Source organism: Megalops cyprinoides, chromosome 12, assembly GCF_013368585.1.
Source record: "Megalops cyprinoides isolate fMegCyp1 chromosome 12, fMegCyp1.pri, whole genome shotgun sequence".
Lineage (NCBI taxonomy): Eukaryota > Metazoa > Chordata > Actinopteri > Elopiformes > Megalopidae > Megalops > Megalops cyprinoides.
Window position 1 is genome coordinate 2810712 of NC_050594.1, and position 16746 is coordinate 2827457.

A 16746-nucleotide genomic window follows, 5' to 3' on the forward strand; every position below is an offset into this window, starting at 1 on the left:
AGGCAGTGTGGGAGAGGAAAACAAACTGACCTCCAGCTGACAGCACCACCAAAAGTACATCTGCTGGCCAAAGCACTGACATATTGCAATGGCACACTGTAGGTGTCCCTTGAAACCCCTTCAACCCAAAAACCACAAATTGCAGGTAATATCTTACTTTATTTTCTGCTTAATAACCCAGTCGTTTTTCCATGTAGAAACTTCTTGTTTGTTTTGCCATGTACATAAGGCTTGTCGCTTTCACTGTGCTGAGTATCTCATCAGAAAAGGTAAAATTGCCTGCAAAATCTTCCTACATTTTTGCATTACCAGATGAGCACTTGCTATCAAGGGAAAAAAACACTGTGCAGTATGTCCTTTTAACATTTGAAACTGTGGGATGAGCAGATCTGTGACTCCTCTCTGATGAAACCCAATCTGATTCAAAAGGTCACTTAAGGTGCAGACCACAGAGGCAATGCCCTGCAGCTGAGGGCTGCTGATCTCAGGTCAGCATGGAACTGCAGCTCCAGTAACAAACTTTCTTTTCCACGAGTCACTGTTTCAGCACCCCACAACATGATTGGAGGGCTTATTAAATCTTAAGCAGGGCCAAGCTGAAAGAGAAAGTCCGTTTGTTTTGTTTGGAAGTAAAACTGCTTTCAGTGATCATTGAGTTTGCTCTTGACGCGGGGTGGCATTCAGATGTGCGTCTTTTAGCTCAGAGGGCAAATGTAACTATTCAAAGAGCAGGGATTTGAGCCCATAACCATGTTAAAAGAGTCCGGTCCTGCTGTTTACGCAGGACTCCAGCCTGCTGCCTGAGAGACAGAGAGAGGGAGGAGAGACGCTGAGATGCATTAGGATTCCAAAAAAGCTTACAAAACTTCTGCAAGTCTGAACAAATGTTTTGACAAAAATATCAACATCTGCCTCCATGTTATAAAACGAAAATGAGTTGCATTTCTGGTTCCACCAGCACCAAAGCATCTGAAGGAAACACCCTCGGCACTCAGGTCATATAATGTGACGTTTATCAGTCGGAGGTGGGAGTGTGAAGTATGTTTCTGTTTCTGTTTCGCGTTCCGACGCACATGCATCAGCCTCCATTCGAGGCAGAAAAAGTTAGACGCACAAGATGTGGAGAAAGGTTGATTCAGCTCACAGCACACCAGGCTCACCGCAGTTCAGCTGTAAGAACTTGCTTTGTTGAAAGGGGGTGGAGTAAAGAGTATAAGGGTGGGAGCTGAGTGGGACTTTGCTCAGGAAACTCCGCCCCCTCAGTACACATAAACGTGAATGTGCTCACATGTAGCCTAAGACAACTGCCAACAGAGTCTCAGTGCTGCTCTGCACTGCTCAAAGGACACCTCTCCTCTACTACAATGCCAAGCCTGGATGAGCTTCTTGTGGAAATAGGGGACTTTGGACCGTTCCAGAGGAAAATCTCCCTGCTGGGGTGTCTGCCTTTGTGCCTCTTTGCCCTTGTGCTGGTCGGCGTTGTGTTTCTAGGAAACACCCCGAAGCACTGGTGCCGGGCCCCCGGAGCAGAGCTGATCCAGGATCAGTGTGGCTGGTCAGAGGAGCAGCTGAGGGAGCTCACTGTGCCCCTGTCGGAGCAGGGCTCCTTCAGCAGCTGCCAGCGCTACCATGTGGACTGGAACAGTTCTGAGATCAGCTGTGGAGACCCTGCAGGCTGGCGTCCTGCAGCCAACTCCACACTGCTGGCTTCCTGTGACGGCGGCTGGGTGTTTGAGGGGTCCCACACCACCGTTGTCACCGAGGTAGGGTCCAGACTCATCGATCACCTGCAGATTGCCATTAAATTCACATTTAATCACTTGGCAGATGCTCTTTTCTTATCTAGACTAAGCAGCAGGGCAAAGGAGTGAAAGTACATATAATTAGCACACATGAGCAACAGTGCAGACGGTCAGACCAGACCACATGTGAGCATGTTTCAGTTAGTCAAAACAGTGCTGTACTAATCAGAACCACACCGAATACAGAACTGAACATCTTAGGTTTGCATTAGCTAAACCTACCTCACCTCACCCTTTTCTTCAGCAATTTACACTTCAGGTTTTATAGATAAACACTTCATAGCACTATTCACTGAACAACGCTTGCCAGCTCTCATATGTGTGAATGTGTGACTCCTGTGTATTGGAGTTTTAGAGCTGCACACAGCACTTGCTCAAATGTGTGAAACCTCAATGACTTTTTTTAGGTTTTAATAATAATTTTGTCAAGTTCAGTGTCACAACCTGTCAGTACGTGTTGTAGCACACAGAAGAGCAAAAAGTTTTTTTTTATTTTCCCTGAGCAAATTGCAGAATTTACAATGGAATGGAGTTATTCAACAACCACTCTTAGACTGGTGACTCACTTATCTCTCCAAGTACAGACATACCTTTAGGAGTCTGTTTTTGCTGTTTTTAGAGTACTAGTATGGTTTTCAAAGGCAGCTTAAACCAGACACCTTTCGCTGTTATATTGGCTGATAACACTTGACCAGCATATATGCTTAAAAACAATTCATTTCCATGAAAATGCCTCATAAATGAAGTGCAGAAGGAATATTTTAATATTGAAGTCAATGCAGAGTCATCAGTTCCCTGCATCTGTTTCAGCTTAAGAATGTATCATCTCTGAATACCACAGGTATGGGCAACAGATGCTCAAAACCTCCTGGCAAAAATGTAGATTTTTACTGATATCATACATAATAATGTACAATCATAAAATACAAATACACATCTCAATTCAATTCTGGTGGCATGTTTTACTGTAAAAATCAATCTTGTGTTTAAAATTAAATTCTTGGTTAAATTTGTGTTGATAATAATACTGCAATACACTGTTAATTAGTTGAAAACAAACCTGAGTGAGATTGTTCACAGCCAGGAATACCAAGTATGTAAGCAAGTAATTGAACCTCACAACACAGATGAATGGATCCTTGGTACGTTGCACCAAACACTTTCCCTTAATGTCACTTCTTCATAGATCCACCTCAGGTGCCTGCATACCTGTCCTGTTACCTGCTTAACCCCTTGTGCTTTTCAGTCATACAGCTCACCTCTTCCCCTTCTTTTTTCAGTTTTCCTTGGTCTGTAAAGACTCCTGGCTTGCTGATCTGAACCAAGCCTTCTTGACTGGAGGGTTTTTCATTGGAGCCCTGGTCACTGGCTATATCGCAGATAGGTAACTATGAGCTACAGTGCTGGATATGATGTATGTCTAAATGTCATAACCTGCCGCTTTCTTTTCACTTCCTCTTTGAGTTTGTATAAATTGCAGTGATTCACAGTGTGTCAAATAAGGTTTGTTACTGTAGAGTTACCACAGAGTTGAGTATATTTTTCATGTTACCACAAGATGGCAATGATAAGATTTGTATTGCAGAACAAAGAATTTTGGGTGACATTTTACATTACCATTTAAAATTATGATGCTGTCAAAATGGTACAACTGACGTGTTACTTGTGTAAGGAAAATGCAAAATCTGCTTCAGTGTTCTTGGATGGTCACCTAATACAAGCAAAACTAACTCAATTATCAAGGGGGGGGGGGGGGGTAGAGACAAGGGGAATTGATTGGCATACCTTGATGTTAACAATGACCATTTGCCTTCCATACCAGACCCTTTGCTCCTGTATGAGGTGCGATACCTCTGTCCTTTCCTGTGAGCAGGATGAAGGAGGAGACTCTGTGGAGCCTCAAAAACCTTACAAATGTAAATGTCCATTTGTTTCTCTGCCACCCAATCAGGGACAGGAACCTGCATTTTATTTCAGGTTTTGGGTATAAAGGCTAGTACTCAAACAACATCACTTTGTAATAGATCTGCCTTGCTGTTACCCAGTATGTTTCATACTGTAATTCAACACTAGTCTTGCTTTGTTAATTAAACTGCTATTAACCTAAACTTTCGAACTACAAGCCTTACTTCACAAGAAGGAAAAATCCCTACACTTACTAATAATTGAATAACCACCTGATAGTGTGATAACTTCATCGCATGTTATCAGTTATACCTACGCTATACCTGGCTGGAAGAGAGATCTAAACACCTTTTCCACAATAATGATGAAATAATTCCAGTTTTGTAATGTCTTTCTCATGTACGTTTGTTTTATGAGGTTCAGCCTGAAGCAGAGGACGTAGAGAATGGTTTTGTGCGATGAATCTGTAGCCTCCCTGTGTAGAAATAAAATGGTTGTTGTACTTTCCGAGTATGAAAATGAATGCAGGCTTCAGACTTCGTTTTGCTGTTTCACAAATAGGTTCTTTAATACAGTAAAGGAACTAGTGGATCTTCTCCCCAAGTACAGAGATAAAAGAACACTGATGATATGGTAATGCTGATTTTTAAAGGAATTCTTTCCCACCCCCTCCAACATTCTGGTTACCCATCCTGGCTGGTAACCTGTGGAGGCTGGACGTCCCCCCCCCCCCCCTCCCCATTTGCATTCTGTAAGGTGGGCTGAAGCAACACCTTCTCTTGACTTCCTAGGGTTAGACTGGCCTGGCAAATGGTCAAGCAAACGATTGTCTCCAATGGGTTAACATTCAATTGGCATTGATGTTAACCACCATTCTGAGTACCCATCTGAGCTATTGTCCTGTGGAGAACAGACAGTCCCAATGTCTGTTCAGGAAGGAGTTATTTGCATATGAAATGGTGGGCTCAAGCAACACCTTTCCTCAGCTTCCTGGGATGAAGCTGATCTGCCAAATGCTCAACCACAAGATCTGTTACATATCCCAACACCCTGTTGTGTTGTTTTTCAGATTTGGCAGAAAGCTGTGCTTCATCGTCTCCGTGTTGGGTCTCGGAGCCTCTGGAGTGGCCATTATTTTTTCCCCAAACTACCCCGTCCTCCTGCTCTTTCGGAGTCTTCAGGGATTCTTCGGGAAGGGGGCATGGACGGCTTGTTACGTACTAGGTGAGAAGACTTAGAGGCACCTGAGAGCTGGCAATGCTCTGAAATCACATTCATCAGCTCCAACAGACACTTCCAGGTTAACTAGATCTCAGCCTTCCTTCAGATTCACAGGAGCTCCAGAGGTGTCTTGCCTGCAAGACCAGCTGGGATTTAGTATGAATTAGAATTCAGCATTCACTATATTATTTGCCTGGCAGACACTCCTATCTAGGACATCTTATAGAGTTTGCATATTGTCCATTCCCTTAGTTTCTAGGCTGTCTGGTTTCATATTAGCAGAACTTAACTTGTGGTAGTGTTGTGCTCACACTGGGAGTGCTGTTAGCCTAGTCTGACTCTGTTGCTCACTCAACTTGAATGGACACACTTCTGTTCTCTTGTGCTGGAAGTCGCTCTGGATAAGAACATCTGTTAAATCAGTGTTTCTCAATCCTACTCCTGGAGCCCCCCACCCCCGTCCTGCATATCTTCTACCTGTCCTTGTTTCAAACATACCTGATTGAAATGATTAACATGCTCTTGATTAAATCAGGGGTGCTCAGCTAATCCAAAGTGCCACTGATGAGTTCAGTCAGGTAGGTAGGGCAGGGAAAGATGGAAAATGTGCGGAGCAGGCGGGCCCCAGGAGCAGGACTGAGAATCAGCGTGTTAAATGAATGTCACGTGATGCAAATGCAATTCTTTGCTCTTTGCCACCACCTGGGGGTCAAACCAGCAAAACGTTCTGCTCAAATATATACTTACTTTTGCAACACATTTTAGTAAGTCAATAATATTTTGGCAACAATTGCTACCAATATCCCCACTTCTGAATGGGATGAGATGTTTGCTGCCAAGAGTATATTACTGGGTTTTTAGATCACTGTCACGCACATTGTGGGGGGTATAACATTGACACAATGATGATCTTAAAGGCCTTTCACATATTCATTCCGTGGAATTAAATGAGCATTGGCATAGAAAACAGGTGGATCAAAAAATGTCACCTGAATCAACAGTATGTTGTTACTGGGTATTAACAGTAATGTTCACATGCAACAGGAGAGAGTCCAGCCCAGTATGAGACTGCAACAGTCAGCCTAGCCTGATCTCTGTACTACTTTGGCAAGTGAGCCAGTGAGGGGTCTGGTGTCACATGCATAGGGATGCCAGGATTCGGCATTCATGCATCTCACAACTCCCACCTCTGAGAAACGATCTCTTTCTTACTACCTTCGTGAAGTCAGATGCACCTGTCACCCCGCGGCTAACTCGGGATGTGTTCTGCACTGCCAGATTTCTTAATTATTTCGGTTGAAGAGTCTTCATCACCGTACGGCTGGATATAAGACCTCCTGAGATTACGCTCTGTGTGGGTTATATGAGGGGAAGTGAAGCCAGTCAGGAGCAGCCTGTAGGCAAAGACAAAAGCAGATGGAATCTTGCCAGAATCTTTCCAGGTAAAGCGATCAAAGAGATCAGATTCAACTCATTCTCAGAAATTTGGTGAATATATGGAAGACTCACCCTGGAGAAACACAGAGTTGAGTGTTGTTGAGTACTTTCTCATACCAGCAAGTAAGTGGATGAAATAACCACTTTGAATCAAGAAATTATTTGGGTTAACTTAATGTCAGGGGAACTTCACATGATCAGAAATAAACATGGGCTCCTGTCAAGCCTACACATATGCCAGACACTACAAATTAAGCTGTCAATCACTCTCTACTCCAAGTAAGGAGACCTTATATAACCTCTGGTGTCAAGCCTCCTTGGTGTTCTGGGCAGACATGTGGTGTAATGGTAGAGAGAGGCTTTGTGAGCCCTCCAGTCTATGTAGTTACCATATGATATCTGTAACTTCCTGATCTAATCATATTTTCGTGGTAGACAGCAGGCAAGCAAGCAAGCATTTTGACTGGTTTCAAACAAGTCAGTGTACATGAAGCCTTTACTCTACCACCATTACAAATCAACAACTGAAGTGTATTTGTTCAGAGGAAAGCATTAGCCTTGTCAATGTTAAGGACAGTGTGTCGTTGAGACTCTCACACAGAAGTTTTCTTTATATTAACCTGTGAAATGCTTGAGAGTCTCTGTCAAACAGAAGCCACAGGCATCTCTTCTCTTTTTGATCCAGTGATTGAATTCTTTGGGTCAAACAACCGGAAGTGTGTTTCTGTCATATCTCGAACCTTCTACTCCATCGGCATGGTTATCCTTCCCGGCCTGGCCTACTTCATCCACTCCTGGAAGAGCCTACAGCTGGCTATGACCCTCCCTACCTTCCTCTTCCTCACCTACTACTGGTAAAGTGCCACACGGACAGGGTTTCACACCTGTTTCATGTCTTCAGTGAAGACATTGTATGTTGTTTCTTATTCTCGTTCTTGCTGCAACGTAGAAGTGATTCCTGTCCTTCAGAACAGCTCAATGTTATTTTTCATTATTTTATTATTATTAATCTTTTGACCAGAAAACTGGCATCCCCACTGCAGCTTCTAAACTCTCCCCAACATTAATAATTGGTTGATCTAACATGTGACTCAAATTGTACCAGCGCTGTCATTGTAGTTTTCTAGATATAAGTGTTCTGTAAATTCCAGTTTACGAGGACTGTCCCAAAACCTTTTCGTTTGTATAGTTGGAATAATGAGACAAATCTATAGCTCTTATCAGTGAGAAGCTGTTGATGTAGGAAGCTGTAAAGGGTGGAGAGCCTGTCACTCAGCCAGCCTCTTCCATACTTTTGTGTATTTTATTTCTCTTTTATTTTTAATTTTTTTGAGTCGACCATGAGACGTTGTTGTCATTTCATCGACAGGATTATTCCAGAATCTCCCCGCTGGCTGCTCTCCCGCCGAAAAACCACTGAGGCCTTCACCATCATAGAGGACATTGCCAAGTACAATGGGAAAGCCCTCCCACCAAACTACAGGGAGGTAACAACACCAGAGCCATGCAGGGTTGCATCACTGTGCCTCTGACGACAGGCATGATAGCCCGATTTAGAATGGTGATGGCAAACTGTAAATTTTACCATATGTTACTGTAAATGTTTTTGGTCATTTTACACTGGAAGCTTGTGCTGCATATCTATTCCATGCTTCATGTGCTGCCAAAATACTACAATAGTAGTATGTAATAATGCCTGTTTTTTAGGGCGATATTTTGGAGGAGAAGCAAGAGGAGATTAATAACCCTTCCTTCATGGATTTATTCAGAACCCGAAATATGAGAAAGCACACTCTCATTTTAATCTATGCCTGGTAAGAGATGAGCATATGACTGACTGTTTGGCTTTGGGATGGGAGTGCTTGTGTGCTGGCAGGTGGCTTGCCGTGATCGTATAGTGGTTAGTACTCTGCGTTGTGGCCGCAGCAACCCCGGTTCAAATCCGGGTCACGGCATACACTTACTGTGGCTTTATGCACTTATTTGGAAGCCCCTCTGGGTAAGAGCATCTGCTAAATGAAGTAATGTAATGCTTGCTTTGGTACTTATGTCTGTGATATTTGTTAAAATGTGCAATTAAAGACATTTTCAATGGCTTCATAATAATTATGCAGCATGGTTTTAACTTCTTGTTACTTTTAATGATTTTCTTTAAAGGATACTTCTGAAATTACTGCTTTTTCATGTCTTAAATGTCAATATTCTATCACTCTTCATTTCACACATTTACTTTGATTATGGAACCTTTAAATAATATTTTTCCTTCATCCATATATTGTCTGTCAATCTGAGCTTTATTAACCATCTTGCTTCTGATTTTTATGCCTGTGTGAACATGTAAAATATATTGTTGATATATTTGTTATTCACTAATAATCCTACTGTTACAACTGCTGATAATAATAATATGAAATGCTGTTGCTGTCATTGCACAAAATATCTAAATTATTTAAGTTGAAAGGGTGTAAGGGCATATGTATATATGTAGTTATGAATATGGTAATTAGCCATGTCTGTATCCAGTGTTCACGCTGACTCTGTATTTACCTTTCTGCTCTGGTCTTTAGGTTCACGAGCACTGTTGTTTTCCAAGGTCTTGTGCTGCGTCTGGGGATCACGGGAGGCAATGTTTTTCTTGATTTCTTCATCTCGGCTGTCGTGGAGCTGCCGACCGGCGTGATATTTTACCTGGCTGTGGACCGCATGGGTCGGCGCCTCCTTATGGCGACCACAAACTTTGTAGGCGGTCTCGCATGCCTGGTGGTTCCCTTCATTCCACAGGGTATGTTACCTATGGGCCACGCCATGCCCTGCTCTCCCCCTTCACCTGTTGGCTCTCTTTGGGACACTATTCACTTCATAACATGTACTCACAATTTCCATGTCACTCTGGATAAGAGTACACAAGAGCATCTACTTAGTGACAAAATATAATCTAATGTAATATAACAAAAATCCAATGTTGCCTGATGCCAAGCAGGTGCCCATCAAAAACCTGCACCTTCGCGGCCTTCTGCCTAGTGGGCAGACTGGTGTTTTCATGGCTGACGTGAGCACGGCTGTAGTCATCAGTGCCAGTTTCACAGTGCGTTTTATAGAACTGAAAATGTGATGCTTCCTTAAATTAATTGATTCACTAAAGAAGACACTAAAGCAGTTATCTGTTAGACCTCTAAAATGGCCTTTACCTAAACTGGCACACACACCAAAGTGAAAATATGCAACTTTTGAAATATTGCCTTTTGTAAGGATGACATGTTGTCTCTGAACAAGTATATTATGCAAATCCTATTTAAATTGGCATGGGTAGAACACATTTTTGGCAGGTACAGTTTCTTGCATCATGAAATCCACAGATGCCTTCCCACTACCTCCTTCAGTCTGAGCCTAATGCTATAATTATTCCTAATAGCCCTTGACAAGAGACAATAATAGGCTATGTTCTATTTATGACATTTAGGGGATTCAATTACCACATTCTGTCTGTATTGTAGTGTTTGTATTATCTGATCCTTTGGCAAATTATTTTGAAAAAAAGCACAAAACCCACAGAAAGTGCTCGGCTGGACATATCAAAAAATAACACCTGACAATGATGACCGAGGAGTGCTCCATACAACAAAACACTTTCCTTTGATTTATATTCTTTTAGAGAGTGGCCGTGGCTATCCATAATGCAGCCTTAGTGATTATGCCCCACTGCTGCACAACCCACCGCTCCTGAAACCTCAGAGTGCACTTCTTGCATGAGAGGAATATACAAACCAGCTGCAGAGAGAATAAAACGATCTGGTCACAGACGCTTTCGATGATTAAAAAGCAGCAAGAATCTTGGCGTGTTGCTCTGAAGATGAGCCAAAGAGGTGTTATATGAACCCTTTATTTATCCTGGATTAAGGCATCCATTACTCCAAGAAAAAAAAAATGTTATTGTAATCACTGAATCCGTTATTGAAGTTGAGGACATCATGGTACTGAGAACCTTTACTGTGCTTGCTCAGAACTGGGTGGGAATTCATATTCCAGGGACTTAATATATTGTGATAGGATCCACATGACATGTCTATTGTGGTGTGTTTTGTTGGATTGTCAGTAACAACAGGTTCATCTAAAAGTCTTGAAGGTCAGGCTAACTGACCTAGAAAGCACTTCCTTTTCAGATGTTCAGGTTTTGAATTACTTATGGAAGTATACAGTTTGAAAACAAATGATTGTGTTTTGCAAGCAAAACACTGGTCACAAAAAAGGACATTCTGTCAGAAAAATAAGGAGCTGGTGATGTCCGAAAACTCACTGGATTTAAAACATTAAGTCTGCAAACCTGTGTGCAGCAACAGGCCCACGATCCTGTAATCTAGTTAGCCTGATTACTGTGATAGCTAACTGATGGTAAACATGTTTATTTTGTGTACATTGATTGAGCAACGCACTTGATATTTTCCTGGAGTCTGTGATTGCCTAACAGGATTAAAATGGAGGATGAATTGCATATACAGTCACGCGCCGCTTAACGTCCATTCGGACAACATCTGTTCGCATGTACATCCATATTCCCATAAGGTTATAATAAAGTTTAAAAATCCCAATTGCAGAACGGGACGTAGCGGACATAACCTGACGTAGTGAGGGCAACGCTTCCCACACACAACACGTGTATGTCATGTCTCATGGAAATAAAGCGATTGCGCTGCCAGGCGTATAATGGTACAGTACATAGTATACCATATACTGTTTATAGTATGGTGTTCGCACAACGTCCAAATCATATAACGTCCTATTTCACAGAACGTATCATGGACGTTAAGTGACGCATGGCTGTAATGTCTTTCTAGGATGTGCACATCCTGTGGGGTCAAGGGAGGACACCTGACCTCACTACTGTGTCTCCCAGGGTGATTCACAGAAGCCATAGGTTACAGTTTTATCCATTTATACGTCACCATACTGTTGCCCTGTAATATCTGAGCCACCACACATGATAGGAGGAAAAGCATTGATTTATTTAGACTGTTAAACTAGGAGATTCCTGGAACAGGAAACCATTAAGGCTTGACTAGTTGGGACTAGATGGCATTATTTGCACTGCACCCTCTTCTCAAATTTTTAATTTCTTAGAAATCAATTCAAAAGTTTCACGTTATTATTGTCGGCATTTGTTTTATTTTGTTGGTATCTGATTCCAATTGTGAAATGTACTGTCCCTACATAACACAGTACATATACCGGTTCTGCCCAACTGCCTCCCATTTATTTCATGAATAATTACATGACTCTGCAAATTCAAAAGAGCTCTGGCCGCAATTCAATTTTGGATGTCGGGTGGATGATTTTAATATTTTCTTCTTTTTCTTTTTTAGACTTTCTCTGGCTGAAGAAATCAATTGCGATAATTGGGAGGCTTGCCGTGGCGCTTGGGTTCGAGACGGTTAACTTTGCAAACACAGAGCTCTACCCTACACCTCTGAGGTAAGACAACAGCATGATGTTTCATTTCGTCTTTCATTTCTTAAATGCTGCCATTACCTCATTGGCTTGAAGGTGCTGGCTGAGTCTGTGCACGCTTACCAACAACACAGTGCTGAGAGCAACACCTTTCTGCAAGTGTACTAAACAACTCTACTACATTAAAATAATCTCACTTGCTTGCACGCGGGGCAAACAATGACCTGCACTGTGTCTCAAATATTAGCGCAAACAGCGCTGCATTTATGACTTCTTCACTCCTGCGTGGATGAACCAGTGTAAATGAAACCGTAATGTGCGCTCACCAGAAACCTTGGAGTGTCCGTGTGCTCCTCGGCCAGTGACATCGGAGGGATCGTCGCCCCATTTCTGCTGTTCCGGCTGGCCAGCATATGGCTGGAACTGCCTCTGTTATTATATGGTGAGTGTGCCATATTGAATAAAGTGTTCTCTCATTTAGCATCATTGCACTCTGTATCAGGGGCCCAGTGATGAACTATTTTTGAACACATTCATATAATGATAGCATTATATGAGCATTAAGTGTTAATGTTACTAGGAATACTTACTTTGCAACTTTACTAAATTTTAATGTTAATAGTATCCAATTTTTTGGCAATATACAAATTTGCAAGTATAAAGTCTCCACCCCTTTAAATGTCTTATTAACACTGGTAGAACAACAATTTATGATATAAATCTTGAGCTGACTTATTTTGTAGTGCCTGTCTCAAAATTATTTGTAATTGGTGAATAATGTTTACAGGTGCTGGAACAAGAAAAAATGCTGTAATAATATAGTAATTAACAGCAGTTTGGAGTATATTAAGTTTTACTAAGATTTTATTCAAACTGTAGTGTGCTAGCCAAACACAGGAAAAGGAACAGCGTCATCTGAAAAAGACAAAACCTGTGTTTTTCTGACAGGAGCTCCACAAGTCACAAGTTGCAAGTTGTAAATATTGTGTAACATTTAAAATGCGTTTTTCAAAAAAAAAAAAAAAAAAATCACTTTAATCTTATTTATCCAAATATGCATGACATCAGATGAGACCAGATTACATTTTTGATGTTTGGAAAGTTTAAGGGTAAACTCAATTAAACAAAGGCATAATGTCCTGAAATCATCGTAGATTTGAGATTCAATTCATTGAATAGGTTTTTAATGACAGTCCTTACAGAGCGATGTTGTTACATAGTAATGTTCTTGTAATCTGCTCACTGCAATAGTTCTGTGAAAGGATGCAAAGGCTTCATAAAATGGGAATGTTTCAGTGATTTAGTTTCCCAGGAAGTTGTCTTTCCCTTGTTTTTTTTTGCAGGCGTTATGTCTGTCCTCTACAGCGGGTTGGTCATGCTTCTGCCAGAAATGAGGGGAGTTGATCTACCAGAGACTATAGAGGAAATAGAATCTTTGAGGAGGTACGTTAACTGTCTGTGTTTGTTTTTTTTTTGTTTTTTTTTTACAAATTTGCAAACCTAGGCCGTTACATTTTGATGGCCTGCGAACTGGCCAGTGTCCAGTTTCAAAACATGTCAGAAGAGAAAGGAAATTAGGGACATCTTTGGGCTCTCACGCAATATTTTATGTTGTTTTTTTTTTTTTTTTTTCCCAGAAACCGAAGGACTGGCGATGTTAAGTAAGTATTGTAAAATGTAACAGCATCAATTACTGTGTGTGTTCGTGTGTGTGTGTATATACACACACATATTCACATATCTGTTTATTCACATATCAATTTATCTCACATGCCTATACTTCCTATGTCAACAGGGTAAACTTAAAAATGAAGGACGCAATGCCAGCCAATGCTGTTATCTGACAAAGATGAACAGATCCAGAAAAAAACTCAATAGGATGCTTTGGAAAAAAGAAGAAACCCAGTACCTTTCCTCAGTGGTATTTTAAACATGATCTTTGTGTATAGTGAACTTATTTTTAGATCTATTTTTTGTACTGTGTAGCAAAAGGAGCACATACCAAATATAAACGTACAGCTAACTCTTAGAGCAAAGGTATATATTATTCAACATTAAGATGCTAGTATACATTAGTTTTTTGCCATTATTATCATTTGTTAAGGAAGGCAAAGAAGCCTTGACTTAGAGGGCATGACTGACAGGCACGTAGAATGTCTTCCACTTACTTTTGTACGTGAATAGCATGCATTTTTTTGTTAGTTTTAGTCAATTGGGAGTATGCATAATGTTGCAGCTCAGCTGTGATGACATTCAACAAAGTGCTGTAAGGAGGAAGGTATTCTTTATGCAAGTCGTGAAGGACACACTCCTGTTAGTGCAGAGTGGCAGCATGGTTACTGGCGGTCAATGTTGATAGCTTCATCAGAAAAACAAATTACTACACATTATACTAATTATTTTTATCAATGGACATCACTGACCTGACCAGAAACAACCCCATTTCTTTTTATAATTAAGTTCAAAGCTGTCACTTAATTGTTAATTGTTAATAACATCTTGACAGATGACACAATAATCATAGACAATTAGAATAATTTAAATAAAATCATAATTCAACTTTTATTATTAATTATTGGAAGTGCAGCTACAAAGGTAGATCTAGTGATAATTTTCTTTCTATAAACTCCTGTAGTGGGTATAACTCCATGCAGCGCAGAGCATTGTTCCACAGAGGTGCTGATGGGAGATGAAGTCCATGACTCCCATAAAAGCATCACTGATGCTCCAGCTGTGGACTTCATCTCCCATCAGCAAAATGTTGCTCTACATTTTACTTTGCCTGTTGTCATTCCTAAGCCCCATTATTTGAGTATTACATGAAGTATTTTCACTGATGGCCACAATACCCCAAAATTGATTGTATTGTAAATGAGACAGGGGGAAATCTTGGATTAAAAGATGTATTTGATGTATGTGCTTGCTCTTAATCAGCAACTCAACTGAATTTGACTGGATACTGCATACTATTCTGGCTAGAATTAGAAGGTGGTATTTGAAGAAATGGATCAGTGATAAAAAAAAGACTGTGAGTTCAATGAAAAGCATTGTGCTCTTTTGAAAAATCATAGTACGACATGCTGCTTCTTACCTTTAAAAACACTTTGTATTCTTAATGCTACCTTTTTTCTTGTCTTGAACTCAAACCCATATTCCAGAACCAATGCATGTCCTCATTGTGCTCAGTACTCAAAAGCTGCGCAGATCCACTGATATGTCATTTCATCTGGATGGCTTGTCTCATGCTCTGCACCTGCTCCTGGTGCATCCAGATGAGATATGAGTTAGTGATTCTGCACAGCCTCTGTCTCCAAACGGCATTGATGTATGATTCACCTATATTTTGTTCCCTCCAAACACGAAAGATTGTAAGCATAACAACACCATGGAATGTATCCCATATGATTTTTTCCTCTCTGATGGAGCTCTCTTTTGATGGTCTTGAATGGAATGTAGAAACAGCCCCTGGTGAGAGAGAGTAATACACTGCAGGTATGCAGGCCGCTGAAAATAATTATATTTTGAAAGGATGTGGCCAGTTTGATCTGCCAAAGCTCAAAACATATTCCTGCACGACTGAAATTTTTTGTTTTTATATACTTTAAATTTCCTCTCCAGATATTCTCAGTAATATTGTCTCATTATATGTAATCGCCATTCCTCTTGTGAGCTTGATTTCTCATAATGCAAATAATAGGATGCACAATCAGAAGTTCGTTTGTTTTCTCTAAGGTAATCGCATTACTGTATGTGCCGTATGCAGTAATGTATATGCATATGTACAAACACTACTGATTTACATATTTCTTCAGTTTCATGTACACATTGCATTTTAAGGTACTGTTAACAGATTGCTTTAATGCACTGAAATGACAGATTTTTGATATTGCTGACATCATTTCATGATATTGCCTCATGGAAATGGGCCCAGACTCGAGTTGTCTTGACATGGTGAGGTTAGATAGCTGTAGGGTGGAGTGAATGTCATAGCATCCATGCCTTACTGACCCCAGATCAGTGACACAAGTAACACGTTAATTTCCTCTGAAATACCTCATAAACATTCTACTGCAATTCTCTAAACTCCAACCAGCAACTCAAACACCTCACATAATCTCTGGAAACAGTCTAATCTTGTAAGCAGACAGCTGAAGACATGTAGAAAACCAGTTTGCTTGCACATGTCTATGTGAATTAACTCACGCACAACCAAAATAGTGCACTAGCTATCTGTATTTGTAAACTGCACAAAATATGAAATAGTGTGTTTTTTACTACATACATGTATGTTTGAGTCAGTGTCTTGAGTAGTGGTCTAAACTGTACATCATAAAAGAATCAAAGCAATAAATACATTTGTTTCATGGCAATTGTTTTACTCTACTTTTAATTGTACAGTATATTTATTATAATATAAATTACTGTTATGTTATCATCATACTATCATTTTGTGATTTTGTTCCTATTGTTTCTTTACATTCTTGTGCTTGTCTTCTGGTTTGGTGGATTCACCTTTCACTGTGGTTTCACCTTTCCTTTTAATGTCTATATCATCTTCACATAGGAATTTAATGTCATCATGTTAAAATCAACAGTTTCTGAAACTTCATGTCAAATTCCCAGCTTAGTAACTAAGATGCGTATTGTGACACAGCCATATGGTTTTACAATGTATTTGACATTATATGAATTCAATTATACATTCTAATATATAGGACATAGGGTGGAATGTTTTCTAACATGTAATACATCCCAATGTGTACCTTATATGTAATCTTATGTATTATCTATATGATATATGGTAAAAAAAAGATATATACAAAATCATACTTCTATAAAATATTTATAAAAGTATGACTTTGACTAATTGTGCAATAAAGGGATGAAAACCATGCTAGTTTGTGCAGTGTGTAGGAAATGGTGTGTGTGCATTTTTACC

At 40.4% G+C, this 16746-nt stretch overlaps 1 protein-coding gene and 1 non-coding gene across 2 annotated transcripts; both read left to right on the top strand.

Annotated features, from left to right (window-relative positions):
• The first annotated feature begins 1364 nt into the window (after positions 1-1364).
• On the top strand, positions 1365-15083 carry LOC118786817 (solute carrier family 22 member 3-like). Its single transcript, XM_036542152.1, has 11 exons — positions 1365-1763; positions 3083-3186; positions 4777-4931; positions 7051-7219; positions 7735-7852; positions 8073-8179; positions 8933-9147; positions 11723-11831; positions 12137-12249; positions 13151-13250; positions 15080-15083. Exons 1-11 carry the CDS (start codon positions 1365-1367, stop codon positions 15081-15083), a joined length of 1593 nt encoding a protein of 530 aa, XP_036398045.1.
• On the top strand, positions 8249-8320 carry trnah-gug. The gene has a single exon. It is a non-coding gene; the product is annotated as a tRNA-His (tRNA).
• Positions 15084-16746: the final 1663 nt, after the last annotated feature.

Excerpts from the sequence above, each read along its gene's own strand:
- LOC118786817 (XM_036542152.1), top strand. The coding sequence starts at position 1,365 with ATGCCAAGCCTGGATGAGCTTCTTGTGGAAATAGGGGACTTTGGACCG. Across the intron at positions 8,180-8,932 it reads CTCATTTTAATCTATGCCTG|GTTCACGAGCACTGTTGTTT; the intron begins GTAAGAGATGAG and ends TCTGGTCTTTAG. Across the intron at positions 12,250-13,150 it reads ACTGCCTCTGTTATTATATG|GCGTTATGTCTGTCCTCTAC; the intron begins GTGAGTGTGCCA and ends TTTTTTTTGCAG.